Genomic DNA, 18,901 nt, shown 5'->3' with positions numbered 1-18,901 from the left:
GTTCAGCATTTAAAGCGTGAAGGTTATAATATAGTCTAGATTGATTAAATAACACTGAATATAAAAATTAAATAAAATTAAAAAAAAAAGTGGTCTTCCCGTTAAGCCACATAATCTTAAATTGACATTTGAAATTGGTAAACCATTCCCTCCGCTTTGAGTTGAGAAAGTTGCCACAAAACTGGTTTCCAGTGGCAGCGAGAGACGTCACAGGCGACTGTAAGATCAATCTATTATTCATGAATAAATCTATTTGAATGAATCTCTCGCGAGTAGTGTCACCACCCGGCCAGATCTTTTCAGACTCTGTCCGACTTTATCATTTAATTATTACAAATATTTTTGAAGAAAAGTATTATTATTGTATTTAATTACTGAAAGTATTCTATTAAATATTTAAGTTTTCGCAAACTGCATAACTAGGCGAAATAGTTGAAGTAGTCTTATATCAACATGACACTAATATTTTTTTTTTATTAACTAAATAAATACAAAATGAACTAATGTAAACTAATTTGTTGATTAGATTATTAATGTTATATTTTGCACTTGCCACTTCGCTCTCGGTAGTAATATAAATCACTTAAAAAAATTGTTGCTAAAATATCCGTCTTTTTTCGGGACTCTCCTATTTCGATATGGTAACTCTACTCACGAGGAATAAGCTAACCAATTTATAGTCTTAGTAATTTCCATATTACTTTTCCGTATATTGACAAATAAACAACTATTACATAGTATCAGGAATTTATATATATTAATATACATACCGGCAAGTAAGCACATTACACACGGAAAATATTTTATTTGTATTTATTTTCGAGAGGTGAATTTGGAAAATCGATACCTTTGCGTATGAAACAAGATGAAAGGGAATTTAGTGAAATATTTTCTGGAAGTAATTTATTTTGTATTTAGTAATTCTATATGTTGCACGATAAACTAACTACGCAAATAAATCTCCTCTTAAGACGAGGATGTGGGGTCTTTTACACTACGATATTTTAGATTAGATTATTGAATGTGAATTTCCTCACAATATTGCACCTTTCCTGCTGATGGTTATCTTGGCATACATATAACCATATATATATATATTGCACATATATACATACGCTTTTATTTGTTTATGGCGGTATACAATTTTCTTATTGACTAAATATTAGCAGATCTTCACTGGGGTTGGAGCTCGCTGTTCTTTTAGAATGACGTGGCCCACACTGACATCGTTTTTTTTCTAATTTTCAGTATGTTTTACTATGACGTCACTGTAATCCAGCGGACCCTGTTCCACGTTGGATTATAGACAGCACAGCTTCGGCTACCTTCATACATTTGTAAGCTGTGCACTAAGATATTCGTCGCTGTAACACCCTCCGCCAAGCTGATTAATTTGCGTTTTCGTCATCACCATCGCCGTGCAGTAGTTTTAATTGGTAGCAAAAGCTACCAATTAAAACCACAACTGTGACTGAAAATGTCTCCTTTTACTAAGTCTTTTCTTCTCCCTTTACGTGTCTCTTTCTTGTGTTTTTTGTGGTTTGAATTTTTGAGTAGGTCATATTTTAGGTGAATTATTATTAGTTGGTATAACACAACAATATAGCAGTGTATTTTGAATTAATTCTGAAACGACCTCGTTTAAATTTCTCAAAGCCAGTTGTCTGAATAAATGGACAAGTTGGAAATTAATTTGTAGTTCTAACTGGCCGATCAAAGGAAGTAACCGCTTTGTTCAGAGCCTATAACAAAGATATTTCACTGTGTTGGTTTGTTGACGTTTATTGTTGTTCCGCGCCAATGGTTCACGGCGCGACGACGTCCAATCGGTTAATACATTGTTAATATTGAGTTGGACGGTGTTTCATTATGTGAAGAAAATAAATGCCAGTTGTACCTATATTAAAATGTAATTTTATCTACTAAAGTCGTAATGCTTGTAAATGTTGGAATATTGCCTCCTAAACTTTTAAGAGAAGGAGCTAAGTATATAAGCGTGCTGATTCAATGCCAGTGGATACACATGTGAGATGTTGATACGTTCATTCGACGCTAAGAAAACGAACATTACAATCATTGAATTTAGTAAATTAGTAGTATTCTGTGCATTATGTGCCATTTATATCCATTTTTCTAATACGTTAAAATTGCTGAAAACTGAATATATATTTTTTTATATTTTGGTTTTTATTTATATGAATACTACCAAATAATACAGTATTCCGAACAATGAATACAAATGTTTATCTAATATTATTTATATCTGGAATATATAACAAAATGCGAGCCTTATGAAACTTTTGCGACCATCGAAGGATATGTGATCTTCCTCGCGTTATATTAAGTCGATGATAGTTGACGCGGCCTATGTAAATGTTATGACGGCCTATAAGTAAACTTTGCCCGGAATTACGTTCCACGATAGATATTCCATTTTGAGCGAACGGGTTGGATTATTCCTTAATGTATAATGTATTAAGTGCGAGTTTTATCAAATCACCACTTCAAGTTAATAAAGACTGATCCGACACGTTTTAGTTTTGATTTGTCTTGAGGCAGTTCATTTGGCTATAAGTGTAACGATATCGCTTTGTTTGCTCAAAAACTAGACTTCAAATACGTCATCTACACTTGGAGTGAAATCGCAAATAAGCAAACATTGTGTCAATGACACGTATGCAATAGCCCAATGCTACTAATGGTCTCTCTCTCTCTCTCTCTCTCTCTCCTGTGCATTTATTATTCCCCTCTGATGGTGAGGTCTGCTTTCCTAGTCTATTGCTTCCACTTCGGTCTATTTGACGTATCGTTTTCAGTAACATTGCAGGAACTAAGATATTTTCTGACCACGTCTGTCCATCTGGTTTTAGGGTGCCCTCTGGGTCCTGACCCTGTAACGTTAAGATTGGTCACAAATTTCCTATGTCCTCTGGAGATCTTCTTCTGATCTGCCCAAACCAGCGCAGCCTTCTTTCTTGGAGATTGTCGGCAATGTCACGTACTCCCAGACTTCCGCGAACGTACTCGTTGCGAATTTTACCATGTGTGTGTACCATGTCCAGTGCGGAGTGACTGGTCACTCCGCACTGGACATGGCGATGAGGCAAGGCCCACGTTTCGCTACCATAGGTGAAGACTGGTCTGATAATGGTTTTATATAAAAGTCCTTTAGGTTTAACTGGCAGTCTTTGGTCGCAGGTTACACCGGTTACTTCTCGCCACTTTAGCCAAGCTGCCGCAATTCGATGTTGAATATTTGAGTCCAATTTTCCGGTATTATGCAACATAATACCCCGATATTTATATTCGATGACAATAGAGCTATTTAGTGAATCTGGGTCGTTGCACACCATGTATTGGTTTTCGAGACACTCAACATTATACCGCCTCTTTGTAACTAATGGTCTTTATTTTTTGATATGTAATTAAAAACCGACAATAACTTATTACACAATTACTATAACCGACCGTTCACTTACCAGTTTTACAAAATAGCGAACAGTACAACAAAAAAAGGGAATACGCCTCCATATATTAATATTATTTCATTCATTATTATCATTCAGTAGTTCCATATATTGTCCACACGAAATTCAGTAGAATTAGCATTTAATATATGTACATATGCCGCAATTGAAAAATACCTGACGACATCTACTCGTCATGAATCGATAATATTTTACCTTGCGTTCCTTTCTACCGACTCACATATTATTTACCGACTAAAATCGTGATTTTCAGTATTTAGTTTTTATGTACGTATTATTTTAAACTTTCTTTCTTTTCATTTATTTTGATCTTCATGTTTTGCTAATATTGTTTTATGTTTATTCGATCGTTTAAAATTATTATTTTTATTCGTTGTTTATTTATCTTACATTATCGCAGCCCGATACAGCTACAAAGTGTAGGTACCATTAAAATCAGCGTTGGGTTTTGGAACCCAATTTAGAAGCTGATCATAATAGCAGTTATTGTTTATATTTTTTATTTTCATTTCAACCTTTTTTTATTCTTATAAAGTGACAAGATCAAGAGATTACTCCGAAGAATTACGACACATAAATTTTTAAGGTATGATTTATTTCAGACAACCTATTGTATCCGGTAACCAACACGCACTGTAGCAGCGTGGTGCACGCCATGTGTTAATCCTCAAACATTTTTCATTAAGAGGAGAGGAAACCTGTAACATGTTACATTTGGTTCTAATTTTACGTTGCGGAATTCGTAGTAGATTACAGATGAGTTTTATTGCATCGTTTGCGTGGGAGAGATAGTTCAATATCAGCGACCGCGGATCGGTTATGTCGAGTTATATCGGCACTAATGAATCAAGTTCGCTCGCCTGGCGTGCCGACAACTTCAACTTTTAATTGGTCTGCTATTATTACGTTTGCGGTGTTGATAGTAGCCCTTTTAATTAAATCTCATTCCAATGTTGTTTTGAATAAAAAAAATATTATTTTGAATATTTGTTTCCTTTTCACAGCGTTACTGAAAAAAAAAAATGCTAACTGAGGATAGCCGATACGTTTTAAATTCTATCTTTTCTATATTTTAGTGAAGTTGCAGTTCAGTTAACATTAAACTATTTTTGTGTCCTTTACTCTCTTAGGATTCCGTTCTCTTTATGTGGTTTCTGTCTGTCCTTAATGAACGACAGCAGCGTATTATTCTGAGCAGACTAACCTCTTTGCTGGTGTGCCACAAGAGAGTTTAGGAGAAGAGTGGTATCAAAACTTTTTTGTAGTAATCTTGAGTGTAGCGAGTGCAATATTTAATAGAAAACGAGTATATATACAAAATATGAAATACGAATCAACCAATAAGAATACAATAAAATAAACATCCAGTTAAATCATGTACATTACAAAAGCTCAGTTGATAGGCGCCTGAAATGAGGTAGGTTGTCTCGGTCTCGCGCCTTTCTCCCTCGCTCGATTATCCGCTACATTTTGTAATTAGAGTAATTATAGCTCGCCGTCTCGTTCATTACGTCCAAGCGCCGCGCGGAGACAAGAAGTGTGTAATAGTATGTCCTAAGTGTTGTGATTCTTTGGAAGTGAAGATATATTGTGAAGAACAGAATCCCTCGAAGATAAACAGTTCTTTTCACAGCTTTAATCATGTTTCAAATGACAGCGGTTGCTGCTTCTTGTTTCAAATAACACATTTTTTATTAGAACTATTCTATTTTGTGTTTTATGTTTCAAATTACGTCATATATTGCGGCATGTGCTTATTGTTGCTAACGGAGTTACGACTTAGTGCTACAGGAACAATGCTTTACTTCTTCTCCTAAGTATCTTCACCAAAGGAAGGTGAAGTTAACAAAAACCGTTAGTTTTTGTTAACCTCACCAGGTTACAATAATGCAAGTCTGCAGTAAAAAATACCGAACATCAAGAGGTTTCTGCGATATAGAGAATTGATTCCTGGAGAACAATCTACGGAAACTAAGAATGATCTTTCAGCAAAACAAGATGGGGCAGGAAATTTGATAAGAAGGCTTTCATGCCAGGAAATTTGATAAGGTGGTTTAATGCGTGTTATCATCAAGCAAATATTCGTTATAAAATCATGTCACTTATTCAAGCACAAGCAGTGTGTTTGAAAAAATAAATGCCTTAGTTAATGAAGCGTTGTCTTTTTTTAGTATTTAGAATAATCTAAATGTTCATAAAAACCGTTGTCAAATTCATATCCCCTTTCTCCTTACTTGATATTTATTGCATGCTTGATAAAATAATGTTTTTAATTAATAATGTAATTCATAATGCAGTAATTCGCTATTTCGTTTGCCTAAAAGTACTTCGACTGATTGAGATGGCAAGAACTTTTAACTAAGTAATAATATTTCATACTTTATCATAAATGCAGTAACTCTGACGTTTTACAGCCAAACTACTGAAGCGATTTTGCTAAAATTTGGTATAAAGCAAGCTAGATATCCAAGGAAGGATATTTTGCCTTCCTATCTTTACCCGACGATCGCCCCTAAAACGCGAGGGAAGCCGCAGGTAACACCTAGTATTTTATTTATTACAGAATTGAATAATGAAACTACTTTCGATTGATTTAATTGATTGATATTTGAACTTTAAATCTATTTCCCTAAAGTACAATTTGGCGTTTTTATTTCCACACTTAATATATTACCGTTTTAAATAAGACTCGGTATACTTTTAATTTGACAAACGAATGTACCGTTCGTAATGTGAAGATTGCAAAGTTGTCAGAGAGTTCGTAAATTACACTTCAAACTTGCAAATGAAAAGTTAAGCCCTGACACACGTTGAACTTCTGATCCTTTTCAAATAAATTGTTACTCAAATATCAATATTAATATGCGAAATTAGGAATTTATATTTCTTTCGCATGAAACCTGGTTTGAAATGGTCTTATGTAAGAGAAAGATGAAGACAAATTCCGTTCAGAGTATAATTTAGATCATATTTTCAAACGTCCCAGAGTGCAGGAGATGGATTTTTCTCTTAATCACCATTTAAAAATTGAATTAAAAGCTAATTTTTAAGTACGTAAAATGCCAGTGGTGCCTCATGCCTTTTGAATCGGTATTTTTGAAATTTAACTTACTTGTTCTGTCCACAGAGTAATCACAGTAAAAATATTTTTTGTAAAAAGCATATTGAGCTAGACTGTATTTAGCAACATTCGGTAATCCACCTTTGTGGGGCTTAAAGCGGCCGTAGCGCGACTGGCAAAAATATTCAGCGTAGCATCGACGCCGGTGGTTAATTACTCCTGAATATTTATTACTCTTTTGAATAAATCGCTTACGGCGGATAAGCCCCTAATTTGTATTTCATACTTTTCTCTATTTTCAGCATATCGATGGATACGCCGTAGATATTTCTATAATAAATTTCGTTTGGTATTTTGTTATAAATTCAGGGATTGAAAAGGATAGTCCAATTAAAACAGACATTTTCTTTTTCCATTTTCTGTAATTAAAAATTCTCATCGTTCCCGTACGATAGACGTTTTATATTCAGGACAATAGTGTAGAATGATAAATGAAATAGCGTTTAAATACCGAGAAATTTCAGCAGTGAATGCGTCTGAATTAGCTCTGCCTGCGCGTGGGAGATAAGATATGTCTCGTCACATTGTCGAAAAACAATGTCCTTCTGCAATTGCTATGAACTGCCGACTTCCTGTTTTAATTTGCCAAGTAAATTTGTCTTGTATTTATTTATTTATTTAAAATCGAACATACCATTCTTACTAATGTCATTGTCGGCTTGTTCTTCTGTCACGCTGTAATTGAGAAAAGAAGTGACGTAATTAAGATCTAATTACTCGGAAATATACGCGGTTCCTTCGAAAATGTATAGTTCCAGAAGAATTTATAATCCTGAATGTATTTTAATCACACTTTGAAGCATCAATAGTGCAATAGTCCGTGTAGAGAGGTTAAAGTAGCAGGATCGATCCTGAATTCGTGGTATATTATCGTCCCCACTCCTTACACAACGCTTTAAACTTAAATGGAGGAACAAATATCAGTAATTGCTACTATTCTCTATAAAAAAACTCCTTGTTGGATTTTTGCGTAGTAATATTAAGAAGGTAATAATAATAAGCTCTATTAGGCTCTTCAGGCTTATACAGTAACCGGATTTTGATGAAACAAAGTGTAGTAGGTACAGAAATAATTACAGTGTACAAAGATTTATATGATAACATTCAAAACTTCTGTAAAAAGGCAGAGGAATTTTTGGACATTAATTTCCCATTTTGAGGCGAGGCCTATAAACAGCATTAAAATATATAATGGCACACGCTGTTCCATTACAGATTGGCGGTTATAGATACGGCGTTTTCCGACACATGTTTTCTGACGAAGTGTTCCTTTACGAGTATGCTTTTTTATTGTTGGAGCCGTATCTACTAATTTTATAATGTTACATATAATTTGCCCCGCTAACTACTTATTATAAGGAACTAGTCAATCTAATATCACTAAGAGATAAAACAAAAATCAGAATTACCTATCACGATTTAGGCTGCAAAGCCAGCGATATTCGCTATCAAAACAATTAAAACTTTGACATTCAGTTTTTTAACTTTCACTTTTTCTATTTACATTTCTATTAAACTTTGTTTTCCGTTTGGAGGGGATGGACCAGTCTAAAGATTTATATCAACGCGATACCGTTTTATTTGTGTGAGGGAAAATTCAATTTCGTTTATACCTGTAAGTGCCTTACGCCATCCCTCGCGATTTCCTTTTAAACCATTTGAGGATTTTATTACTTTTAACGAATATATAACATGATAGTTATCTAGTCCCAAAAATAATTCGTTTTACTTACATTCATTCAAAGTACTAAGTAAGGTAGTAAGCCTGTAAATCTCCAACTGATGGACCGAGGTCTTCTTTCCTTTTAAGGTAAAGGTTTGGAGATTATTCCACCACACTGATTAAGTGCGGTTGGATACACATGTGGGAAAATTTCATCTAACACATTCCGGTTTTTTCACTACGTTTTCCTTCACGAACATGACATGAATTAAGAACACTGATTAAGCCCATGAAAAATTAGCAATGTTTGCTCGGTATAACAATCTGTAGTTAGTAAAATATTTAATAAGAATTTTAAAAATAGCAAGCTTTAAAATATGATCTTAGAAGCACTTATACATCTTCATATTACAATAACGTAAAGCCCTCATCGGTTCAGAACATCGATTTTACCGAGAAGAACCAACAACAAAGTTAGTTACTCCCGTTGTGTACTGAATACTGAAGATACTGTATTTATTATTAACAACATTATTGACCTCAAGAAGGTGACCCAACTAGATTTTGGCGTACTTTAGGACATACTACGTCCAGCTGTGCACTGGGAATGGCTGACGATGTTGAATTTTTTTATTTCCTTCTTTAAAATCAATGAATAATATATATCGAGTAATAATGATAAAATAAATACTAATAAAAAAAGTTTTGTACTTTGTGTATTATGTACATTTCGTATAAGTATAAAAACAAGAGAACAGCCATACAGTTTATGGGCTTGGGCAAACGGTGTGGTGGAATGCGCTCAGCAGTGGGACGGTCAAAATTTTAAAAACAAAAGAAGATTGTTATTTTACGCAGTCTGTACTAACATAACGACATACATTTGTTTAAGTATTTTGCTCAGTAAGTGTAATTAAACGTCTCTGCATTAGGTATTCACTTTAATGTAATGTTCATAGTCATAATTTAAGCCGTCCGGTGTTGAACACGACAGATGTTTTAATTAAAATACGGTCGTATGTATATTAAAACATTTTCTCGGAGAATAATTATACAGCTAGACATCGCTATCACGGCCAGAAAATTGAGCAAAAACGAGTAAAAAGAATTTTCACAAATCCAGTTAGCGCGAGATTTTTCAAACTTTTAAAGCGAAATTCCTTGAAAGTTCGATATTTACGGTTGCATAATAATCGTAGACCGGTTGTCGCAAGAAGTCATTATAACTTTAACGTCATGAGAACCTCCTCGGATATAACGGATGAAGTAGGAAACGAATTAAAAAGAAACAAGCAATTTTTCATTTTTACTCTAAGATATATTTTATACATAGTTACTTAATTTTTAAACATAAAATATAAGCGAAATACAACTGACTATCTCAACACGAGATCTACGAAACTAACGGTTTGATTGACTTGAAATTAAGGATAGTTAATCTTATTCCTGTCGCAACTTAAATGCTCACTAAGAAAGGTTTTTGGGAAATTTGTGGGAGGGGTAACTTTATATGTAATTTACCCGTACAAAGTCGTGGTGGACAACTAAAAGTACACTATATAGAATTAGTGGGGATATTAATATATGATTTTTAAATTTATAAATTCGTTATCCATTTTATCCGGATGTTTAAATGGTAGGTACGCTACAAATAAAAACTTTACAATTTCCAATGAAATTGAAACGGGATCACCTTGAAGCGATACTGAATCCGACCAAAATGAACCAACAAAATACGTTCAAAAGCAAAAAAATATATTCTAGAACATAAAAATAAACAAGAATTGAAAATATATTCTTTCAAAAAACGCTATTAACGCTTTAACATAACAGTATTTGTATAAAAATAAATATTTTTTAGAAGCTTCATTTTTTTTAACTTTTAGGGAATTACAATTTTACCCGTACCTACGAAATAAAAAAAAACCGTATACAACAATGTCACTAAGCACAAACCCGTTTCAGCCGAATATACAGATCTATAAATGTATTTAAAGGCCGGCAACGAAACTGTAACTTCCCCGGTGTTTCAGATGTCCATGGGCGGTGGTAATCACTTTCCATCAGGTGAGCCTCCTGCTCGTTTGCCACCTATAACATAAAAAAAAAATATATTGCCGTTATCATTATAATAAATGTAGGTGGATGATAAATTTAGGTACTATATTTGTTTTTTTTTTTTTGTTTTAATTTAAATTGAAATATATGTATACCAATTTATATAAATGTACGAATGTGTGTTTCGGTCAATAATATAACATAAAATGAATGTTTAATGAAGGATTAAAACGGAATTGGCGATGGAAATTAGGTACTTAATATAATCATTACCATTCGAAGAGCCGAAGTTACCCAGTGGTTAGAATCTTGAATCTTCACCGAAGATTGCTGGTGCACATCCAAGTTAATTTCATATGCTTCATATTATTTATTAAAAGTTATATCTTACTACCTCCTAGCGAAACAAGACTGGAGTCAAATAAGTCTACTAAGCTGCATTGAAGCCGTGTTGGCCTTAGCCCAGCAGTGGGACATTTACAAGATACTTTTTTAATTGTCATTAAAGTCCTTCCGAAAAAGCTATAATCATTGAATTTCTTGTTACTCAGTAAGCTATAAGAGACTCTTTGTGCAATCCGAAGACGGCTAACGATGAGTTTTCGAGCGCTTATATTAATCACTTAGTCGGACAAGTTAACGTCCCACTGAGATATCGTTAATTTAACACTTAAAACGTTTTTATTCGAGTGGATAATTGCGAGAGGGCGGCTGTAATGGGCCACGTTCGAGCTCAGTAGAGATTGATGACGCGCTGTGTTGAAACATTAAAATAGCTGACTGAACATTTGAATAAGAGAATCTTCGTTGCGGGATTACGAGATAAAAACCATCGTTTGTATATTTCGGCCGCGACTTGTGAATACATTAGGGGGTCTGTTTATATTCTACTTTGAATAGTCGTCAGATTATTCCAATTTTATAATAATAGCACGTTTATTTCATGCTAAGCCCATTCATCAGTGTTACCATCAATAAAATAAGTTTAATCACTAATGTTACATTTTCATTATTAGTGTATCCAATGTCGCAGCTCTGGAGTCCCGCCTAACCAGAAATACTCGGAATACGGAATACAAACAATAATATTTAAGTTATTTTATACTCAATGTGTATTTTACGGCTCAACTTTGTTTAGTCTATGCTAGTGGTAGTGATATGGCGGGGGCGTCCTGAAAATTATTTTAAGCAACTTGTTGATAATTATTCAAAGACAATATTTCATATTTTATCATTTTCCAGCAACACAAAGTACGTTTGTTGCCTTAGGGACCAATAGAAGATAGAAATAATAAAAGCATCGCTTTAAACTTTGGTTTTCAAAATCAACCCCTAAAGGAAACAAAAAATTAAAATATGAAAATATTATTGTTCTTTCCGCTGTTATGAAAAAGGGTTAGACGGTAAAAACTACGGTTAGGTACTTAAGAAAATAATTAAATATTGCTATTACAATACAAGGTTTATTTTATGTTTTTATTGCCAAAAGTATATTCAGAGCAACACTGGTTGTTGTTGCGACCCCTCGCGTTTGTTTATAAAGCCAGGAAACAAAAAAAAACCTTAAGTGTTTAGAAGGGGAAGGTTAGGAGGGCGCTAATCTGATTCCGAGTGAAAGATTTAGTGCACCCCTCAAATTAATCTTAGCGATGAGGATGAGCTTTTATGCATTCGTTTCTTACATTAGGGATGAAGAGCTGACATACACTTCACTTTAAACATACATTTGCATATAGCATTGTCAGCATCTTGTTAATATTGCATATAATCGCCACATAAGGTGTAATGTATATACTATAAGAAAATCTGAGGTTTAATACAAATTTAACGCGTCGTTCGGGTTTTAATTCTGTTTTCCATTTGCGTTCCGTCCACACGTTAATTTCTGTGGTGTTAATGTACGCCGGAAAGGCGGCAAACAAGAGTTCGATGTTGAATTTATACGCCTTTTGAAGATTGGACAAACGTCACGTTGACGGCGCTTATTTTTATATTCTGCAAGCGAATTCTTAATTTGCAATTTATTAATTGGCAAATATAAAAAATTATTCGTGGATTTTTATTAGAAACTTTGTTTCAGTTAAAAAATATATGTATACGAAAATTTATAAATTAATCAAACTATATTGACAAGTAATAAAACTTTAGTAATTTGAATCGTGTTGCGAATGAATTATCTTTTCGTAAAACGTACTTTCATTAGAATATTAGAAGAAAAAGTTCGGATACTTTTTTTATTATTTCAAAAATATCTTAACAAACGATTCGCAAACAATTCGTGGCAGATAACATATCTCAGGACGCACAATAATAATAAACCGTACAAACATCGGTACACTCAAACAATACGCGCACTGAATTGAGAACTTCTTTTTAGTCGGTTAAAAAAGGTATTTGTATTCTGTCTCCAGTCGCGTCGGGGATAGTGCACAATATTTGCAATATCGGATGCACGAACATACGCCCCTCGCAATGAAAGGAAAATACCGGGAAATGCACCATAAGAGTATATTGCCAGCGCCTGGATGAATATTGAAATTCCTACTTACAGGCGTAATATGCAACGGCTCGTGTATATTGTTTGAATAATCTATAATAATGTTTGGGTCACTGCGCGACGGCAGGCGAGTGTAGCGAGTGTAGCGAGTGTAGCGAGTGTAGTACCTAAGTGTGCTGGTGCCTTTTTGAGCAGTCTTCGAAAGCTTTGGGTTTATAAATACGCACTGGTCTGATAAAGTGTTTAACTTACCTCGTAAGCAGATTCGGCTTAAAATAAGTTTTGGTAATGTCTAGTGGTTGGGATTGTTTTATGATTAAAATACATGACTATAATTTTCTGGTCATCTTCATTTATACTTCATAGATATTACGATATTAGGTTGACGTGAGAATTAAGATAAAAGTAATAACAGTTTTAATACTTATTCCTCATGTTTTATCGTAATCCCTTTTTTTTAAAGTCACAAGGTAAAAATGTTCTGATATGTCGCACATAACTTGTAAGCCCCGAGGCCGAGGCGCGCCTAGACTGGAAAATGATTAAAAACTCACGGTACTCTCGCTTTGTTGGCGATATTTCACTGCAATCGAGTGTAAGAGTAAACAAAAACCGTACATTTTAAACGTATGGGCTCGAATAGAAGGCATAATAAATATTTTATCAGAACAATTTCTTTATACAATTATAATTCACACAAACACACACACACACACACACACACACACAGACAGAGTAATGACGGGAGGGGAACAAATAACGGGCTCGTGCCAACCTACCACCAAGGCACCTGTACTCTGAAAAGGAAATAGGTCGCGCCGTGTGACTGCCGCCGTGAAGTGAGCTGGGGGGGGGACTTCTTGTGGTAATACAGACTAGAGACAGCTCCCTTTCGGAAATGTCAATAGTAATAGTAAGTATTCATTTTTTTATTTCATTTTTATTTATTCCTTTCTTCTAGAGACTTAGGGAGTACTAGTAAAAGTTTTATGAGAGGATCTTCATTGTCCAATTTTTATATTAATTTTAATAATTATGTAATTGACTTTGGTATGAGTATTAGTTTTTAATTTCATTAGTCGAATTAAATATATAAGAATAATTTCGTGCTCAATCAATTTTTTGTACAGAGTTAATTCATCAAAAATATTTTCGATATCGTTAACTGTGTACTCGGAGGCTACCACTAGGATAAGTATTAAATTATAGCGACACTAGCACGAGTGACATTTAACATTTCGCGTGAACAATTGGACGTAGACTGCCAGTCCTCACTCGAACGTACCTCGCGACCTTCTCGCCCGAACCGCCGAATCGTCATAAAAAAACAACCTCATTTTTGAGATTTCGGAAATTCGGCGTAAATAGCCGACCCTGCCTCACCACCGCTGTCCACCAATATAATATAACAAGCAAATTTAATTTCTCTCTCGTCGGTCGTCTGTACCGACAGCAGTGGCGTAGCTAGGTGGGTAAGGGCCCCGGTGCATAGAAAAAGAATCGGGCCCTCGCCCCCTCTTTAACGTATATTGGCATTCAAAACTATAGATAGGAATAAGAATAGGATACAGGATACAGTGAGTTGAACATATCGTTAGTAAATTAAATCCATACTTCATCTCTATTCAAAGCTCTTTTCATAGCTTAGGTTAGAGGGCCCTCAGAGCTCAGGGGCCCTGGTGCACTGCACCACCTGGCCCCACGATAGCTACGCCACCGACCGACAGACGAATGAGTACCGGCGCCCGCGTCGCGTCCGCCTGGAAGCCGTCGGGCCGGGTGAGAAATGAAACGACCTCGGGCGCGTCGAGCATTTATTTCGAGTCAGTTCGTGAGATGATAACTCCGAGCGAGGCCGCGCCGCCCGGAATAAGTTTCACTCGGAGTCGTCGCTAAAGACGCGCCGCCCGCGCCGCCGCGCCGCGCCGCCCGCTGCGGGCGAGATGTTTCTTTTTAATTAAAACGAAACAAATTGGTTTTAAGTTTGAGCCAATTCTACTTGCTGAACAAATATGACTACAGATACCCGGCAGAGCTCCTCGGTCGATTTTGATAAAATTTCGGTGTGGCAGTGATTTTTAAATCAAAGTTAAAAGTGGCAACGCTTTGCATGAAACCATCGTGAGAAAACCTTAATGTTTAACGAAATTCGAGCACATCTGTGTGGTGGCTCGTCCCGCCGACCCGCATCGGGGCGACGTGGTGAAACGAGCTCCAAAGCTTCTTTCCGAAGGAGAAGTGAGCTGAGATGAGCGGTTAGTGTCCGATTTAAAGGCAGCTGACGTTACCGCCGTCCGATTCGCGTGCCGGCAGGTCGGCCGGCCGGTCGGCCAGCGGCTCCTCGGTGTCCGGCAAGTCGTCGCGCTGCAGCGTCTTCTTTGCGAACGATAGAATATCCTCTTCGCTGTCGTCTTCGTCGATTTTCTGCATTTTCCGATTATTTTCATCGTCGGAACTTAAGCTGCGATTACGTTTACGATTATTTGAAATATTGCTTTTCGGGTGGCTGCTTTTTTGAGAGCTCACATCACGCATCTTCCGGAGAGTATCGAATAAGTCATCATCGTCACTAGATTCATCTTTGGCATTATTCTCTTGTGTCGCTCTAGCGTTATTCTCAGTGCTGTTGGTATCGTTCGTACTATCTACAAGGAGTTCTTTGTTGACGGCCTTCATGACTATCTCTCGCCTTTTCCGTATAGTTTCATAGTGTATCCTGCTCGGGATCCTCCAATATGATTCCTGAAATACACATTGTGACTAAAGTTTGATTACCCGAAACGGATACCTTTACCTCTAATAGGTGGACTCGCGAGGTACAGGTGTTAAATCGATTTATATTAAAGTTCCTCTTAACATATTTATACAAACATGTATGACTTAAGGCCCTGTCAGTTTAAGTCCCGTGTAAGATATCTCTTAATACTTCTCTGCTTCAGAAAGCAGGTGTCAGATTGTCGTCCCACCGGAATATGTAAGGGAATAGAGAAACCACCCGTGTTTGCGGACACACACTGAGCAATCTTCTGTGCAGTTAGATCTGAGATATAAATGCGTTATTAATATATGTCAGGGGGATCACCATCATCGCCAGCTGAAAAATCAACTCCCTGAATACAAGCACGTTACCTGTTCGTCACTGGGCGGTGCAACCCCAATGCTCTTCAATACTTTCACGAACAGCGCATTGTCCATCGCTTCGACGGATTCGCTTGAAATAGGCACGAGCGGAGTTCCCTCTGACTCGGGGTCGAAGCCTTCCGCTTCCTGATCGAGAGCTACTTCTTCTAAATTCTCTGCTAGCCATTTGAGTGCTTCTGACAAACCTGACATGCGAGATTTTAAATATTACTTATTATAAAACTTGAAACGATGATCCATTTATATTTGTGGTACGACATTGTTTGTTACCGGTATTTCCTTGTAGGAAATTATTAATCAGATATTCTACAAATGTAATAATGTCTTCTGACCAGCGTTCATTTCTTTTATACGAAAGTGTTTTGTTATACATGTGGCTCAGTGCCCCTTTGGGCTCATAGTACTGACGAACATCAATGCTGTATATTGCTGTGTTCCTGTTGTGTATTGTGTGTTTAAAAGGGAATGTGAACTAGTGTAATTACATGTCCAAGAAACTGAATATTTTTACAAGTTGACGGTCAGTAAACATTTACGGTGTTAATAGCTCGCAGAGCTTGTCTATGGATGGTGATCGCTTACTTAGGTGACCTATTTGACCTCATTCTCATTTAAAAGTGATAACATTTATTAAATAAAAAAGCTTCGTAAACAAGTGACATCATTTTAAAAATATTAATATGAAGAAAATAACAGTCATTTCTAAGGACCGGTGTAACTGGGACGAGTTCAGTAGACTCAGCCATTTATAGAGTACAGCTGGATCTTTCCTCTATAGAAATTATTATTATAGCCAAGGAAGTAAATTCTGAAAGCTCGGACACCGGGGATTATGAGATGTTTTTAAACGAAGCTAATTTGATGGACTCTAAAAAATATCAAGATAATTGAATATTTGAATGAGAAATAAATAATTATTAATCATTTATATCTCGAGAAATGTTTGTGACGTCACATGCACTAGAGAACTATCGGCGTGCCATTGACTTGAATGGAATGAAGTTACAGATTTCCTATAAAACTTACAGGATATATCTTTCGACTAATAACTTTACTTGGTGGTAGGGCTTTGTGCAAGCCCGTCTGGGTAGGTACCACCCACTCATCAGATATTCTACCGCCAAATAACAGAACACTGTATTGTTGTGTTCCGGTTAGAAGGGCGTGTGAGCCAGTGTAATCACAGGCACAAGGGACATAACATCTTAGTTCCCAAGGTTGGTGGCGCATAGGTGATGTTAGGAATGGTTAATATTTCTTACAGCGCCTTTGTCTATGGGCGGTGGTGACCACTTACCATCAGGTGGCCCATATGCTCGTCCGCCAACCAATGCCATAAAAAAAAAACCTAATTCCAAATAATAAGTATATGAACTTTATCTGAAGCCAGTTTTCAATTAACAATAGTTTTCCCATTGTTAGTTACCATTTAGCATTTCAATACTCACCACTCTCGACAGCCTGGATCAACAGTTTTGCAATTTCACTTGCACTTAATTCGAGCCTCTCGGCCTTCTTGGCTTTGCTGTTTTCTTTCTTCTTCGAAGGTTTCTTACGCTTAACGTTAATAGTACGCAATGGTGGTCGCGCTTCATTTTCGTCATCAGAACTTGAATGTTCAGATTCGGATGAACTATCTAAAAATGTGTTAAGTCTGTTTTAATTTAATTGATATGAGGCTAACATTTGTCTAATTAGATATTTTATATTAGTTTATCTGTAGCTCGTTTGGGATCAGTTTTTCCCTCGTTGTATATCTTACTGGGCGTTGATATGGGTCATGTCTAAGAATCAGTCTGTAGTCCAGTCCAAGAAGCATTTAAATAGAATTTTGGTTAATTCCTCTAAAATACTAATGCTTAATTATATAATTAAATTTAAGCTGGGGTTGAATTGATGAATATAGTAAACAACAAAATGAAAGGTATAGTATCTAACCAACATGGAGACTGAAGTCGAAGCACCAATTTCATTTTTCGATTTTTTCTAATACGGGAATTAATAACTATTCACAAACATATATTGACACACATCTTAAAGGCGATGACAACACACACAAAGGAAAAATAAACAAGTAATTGGAAAGTTATACAAGATAATAAATAGACAAATTGAAAACAAGTCCTCGTAGCGCAAGTTTATAAATGAAAATATGTTGGACATAAAAGGAAAGTACAACAATACAAAAGTCGGACAGCGGATAAAGTTCAATTGCTTAGGAACTCACCGTTCGATTTATCGCCATCGTCTCCCGAACTCTTAGTTTTCCTTTGGCGCCTCTTACGGCACTGGTTCTTGTCTTGTATAATACCCAATTCTAGCATTCTCTCCACAAAGCTACGCTTCGATCGCTTGCGGGGCATTCGGGCGGTTATTAGCCCCATTGGATCTACGGAACCGAGACAACTGTCCATTATCTATATCAAAATTTATTCTAAATGGAAGTACATCAGACATTATAATTTTTAACCAAATCAGTTTCAGCACGAGCATATGTTTTGTTCCCCAGATAACGTATTTGTAAATTTCACGTTGACCGGTCGAGTTACGACCAACGAACTCTCTTTCGCAAAAATAATTAATTAAGGATCTATGATTATTAATGTAAGTAGGTACATATTTAAATTTTGAACTAGATTGTATCGTGTTTTAAGTTAAATTTAAGCAAAATTGAATATATAAATTATAAATTAATTTGAAGTCTGCCTCATCTTTGATTACGTAGAAACATTATAAAATATATTTCTAAAAGCCTTCAAAGCTCACTATTTAATATAAAGAAAGAATAAAATTCAACGTTAAGTGGAAATGAGAGAATTAAAGGCAGAAAAATAGATGAAAATAAAATATTAAATGAAAGTATTGTCCCAGAATCGTAGGTGGTCAGGGCTATCACATCCGTCATTACACTACAAATAATATTTATCTAATAA

At 35.8% G+C, this 18,901-nt stretch overlaps 1 protein-coding gene across 1 annotated transcript in view; it reads right to left on the bottom strand.

Moving 5' to 3' along the window:
- Nucleotides 1-14,658: 14,658 nt before the first annotated feature.
- Nucleotides 14,659-18,901, bottom strand: part of LOC125065389 (protein timeless homolog) — a 36,877-nt gene continuing 32,634 nt past the window's right edge. The window contains exons 18-22 of the mRNA XM_047672959.1: nt 18,196-18,357; nt 17,417-17,605; nt 15,957-16,153; nt 15,116-15,569; nt 14,659-14,759 (exon numbers count right to left, since the gene is read on the bottom strand). Coding sequence (XP_047528915.1) covers nt 14,704-14,759; nt 15,116-15,569; nt 15,957-16,153; nt 17,417-17,605; nt 18,196-18,357 — 1,058 coding nt within the window. The 3' untranslated portion in view covers nt 14,659-14,703. The remainder of the gene's footprint in view (nt 14,760-15,115; nt 15,570-15,956; nt 16,154-17,416; nt 17,606-18,195; nt 18,358-18,901) is intronic.

This window comes from Vanessa atalanta, chromosome 7, assembly GCF_905147765.1.
Source record: "Vanessa atalanta chromosome 7, ilVanAtal1.2, whole genome shotgun sequence".
NCBI classification, from domain to species: Eukaryota; Metazoa; Arthropoda; class Insecta; order Lepidoptera; family Nymphalidae; genus Vanessa; species Vanessa atalanta.
Note: the sequence above shows the minus strand (reverse complement) of the source record. Positions and strands in the feature narration are given on the sequence as shown.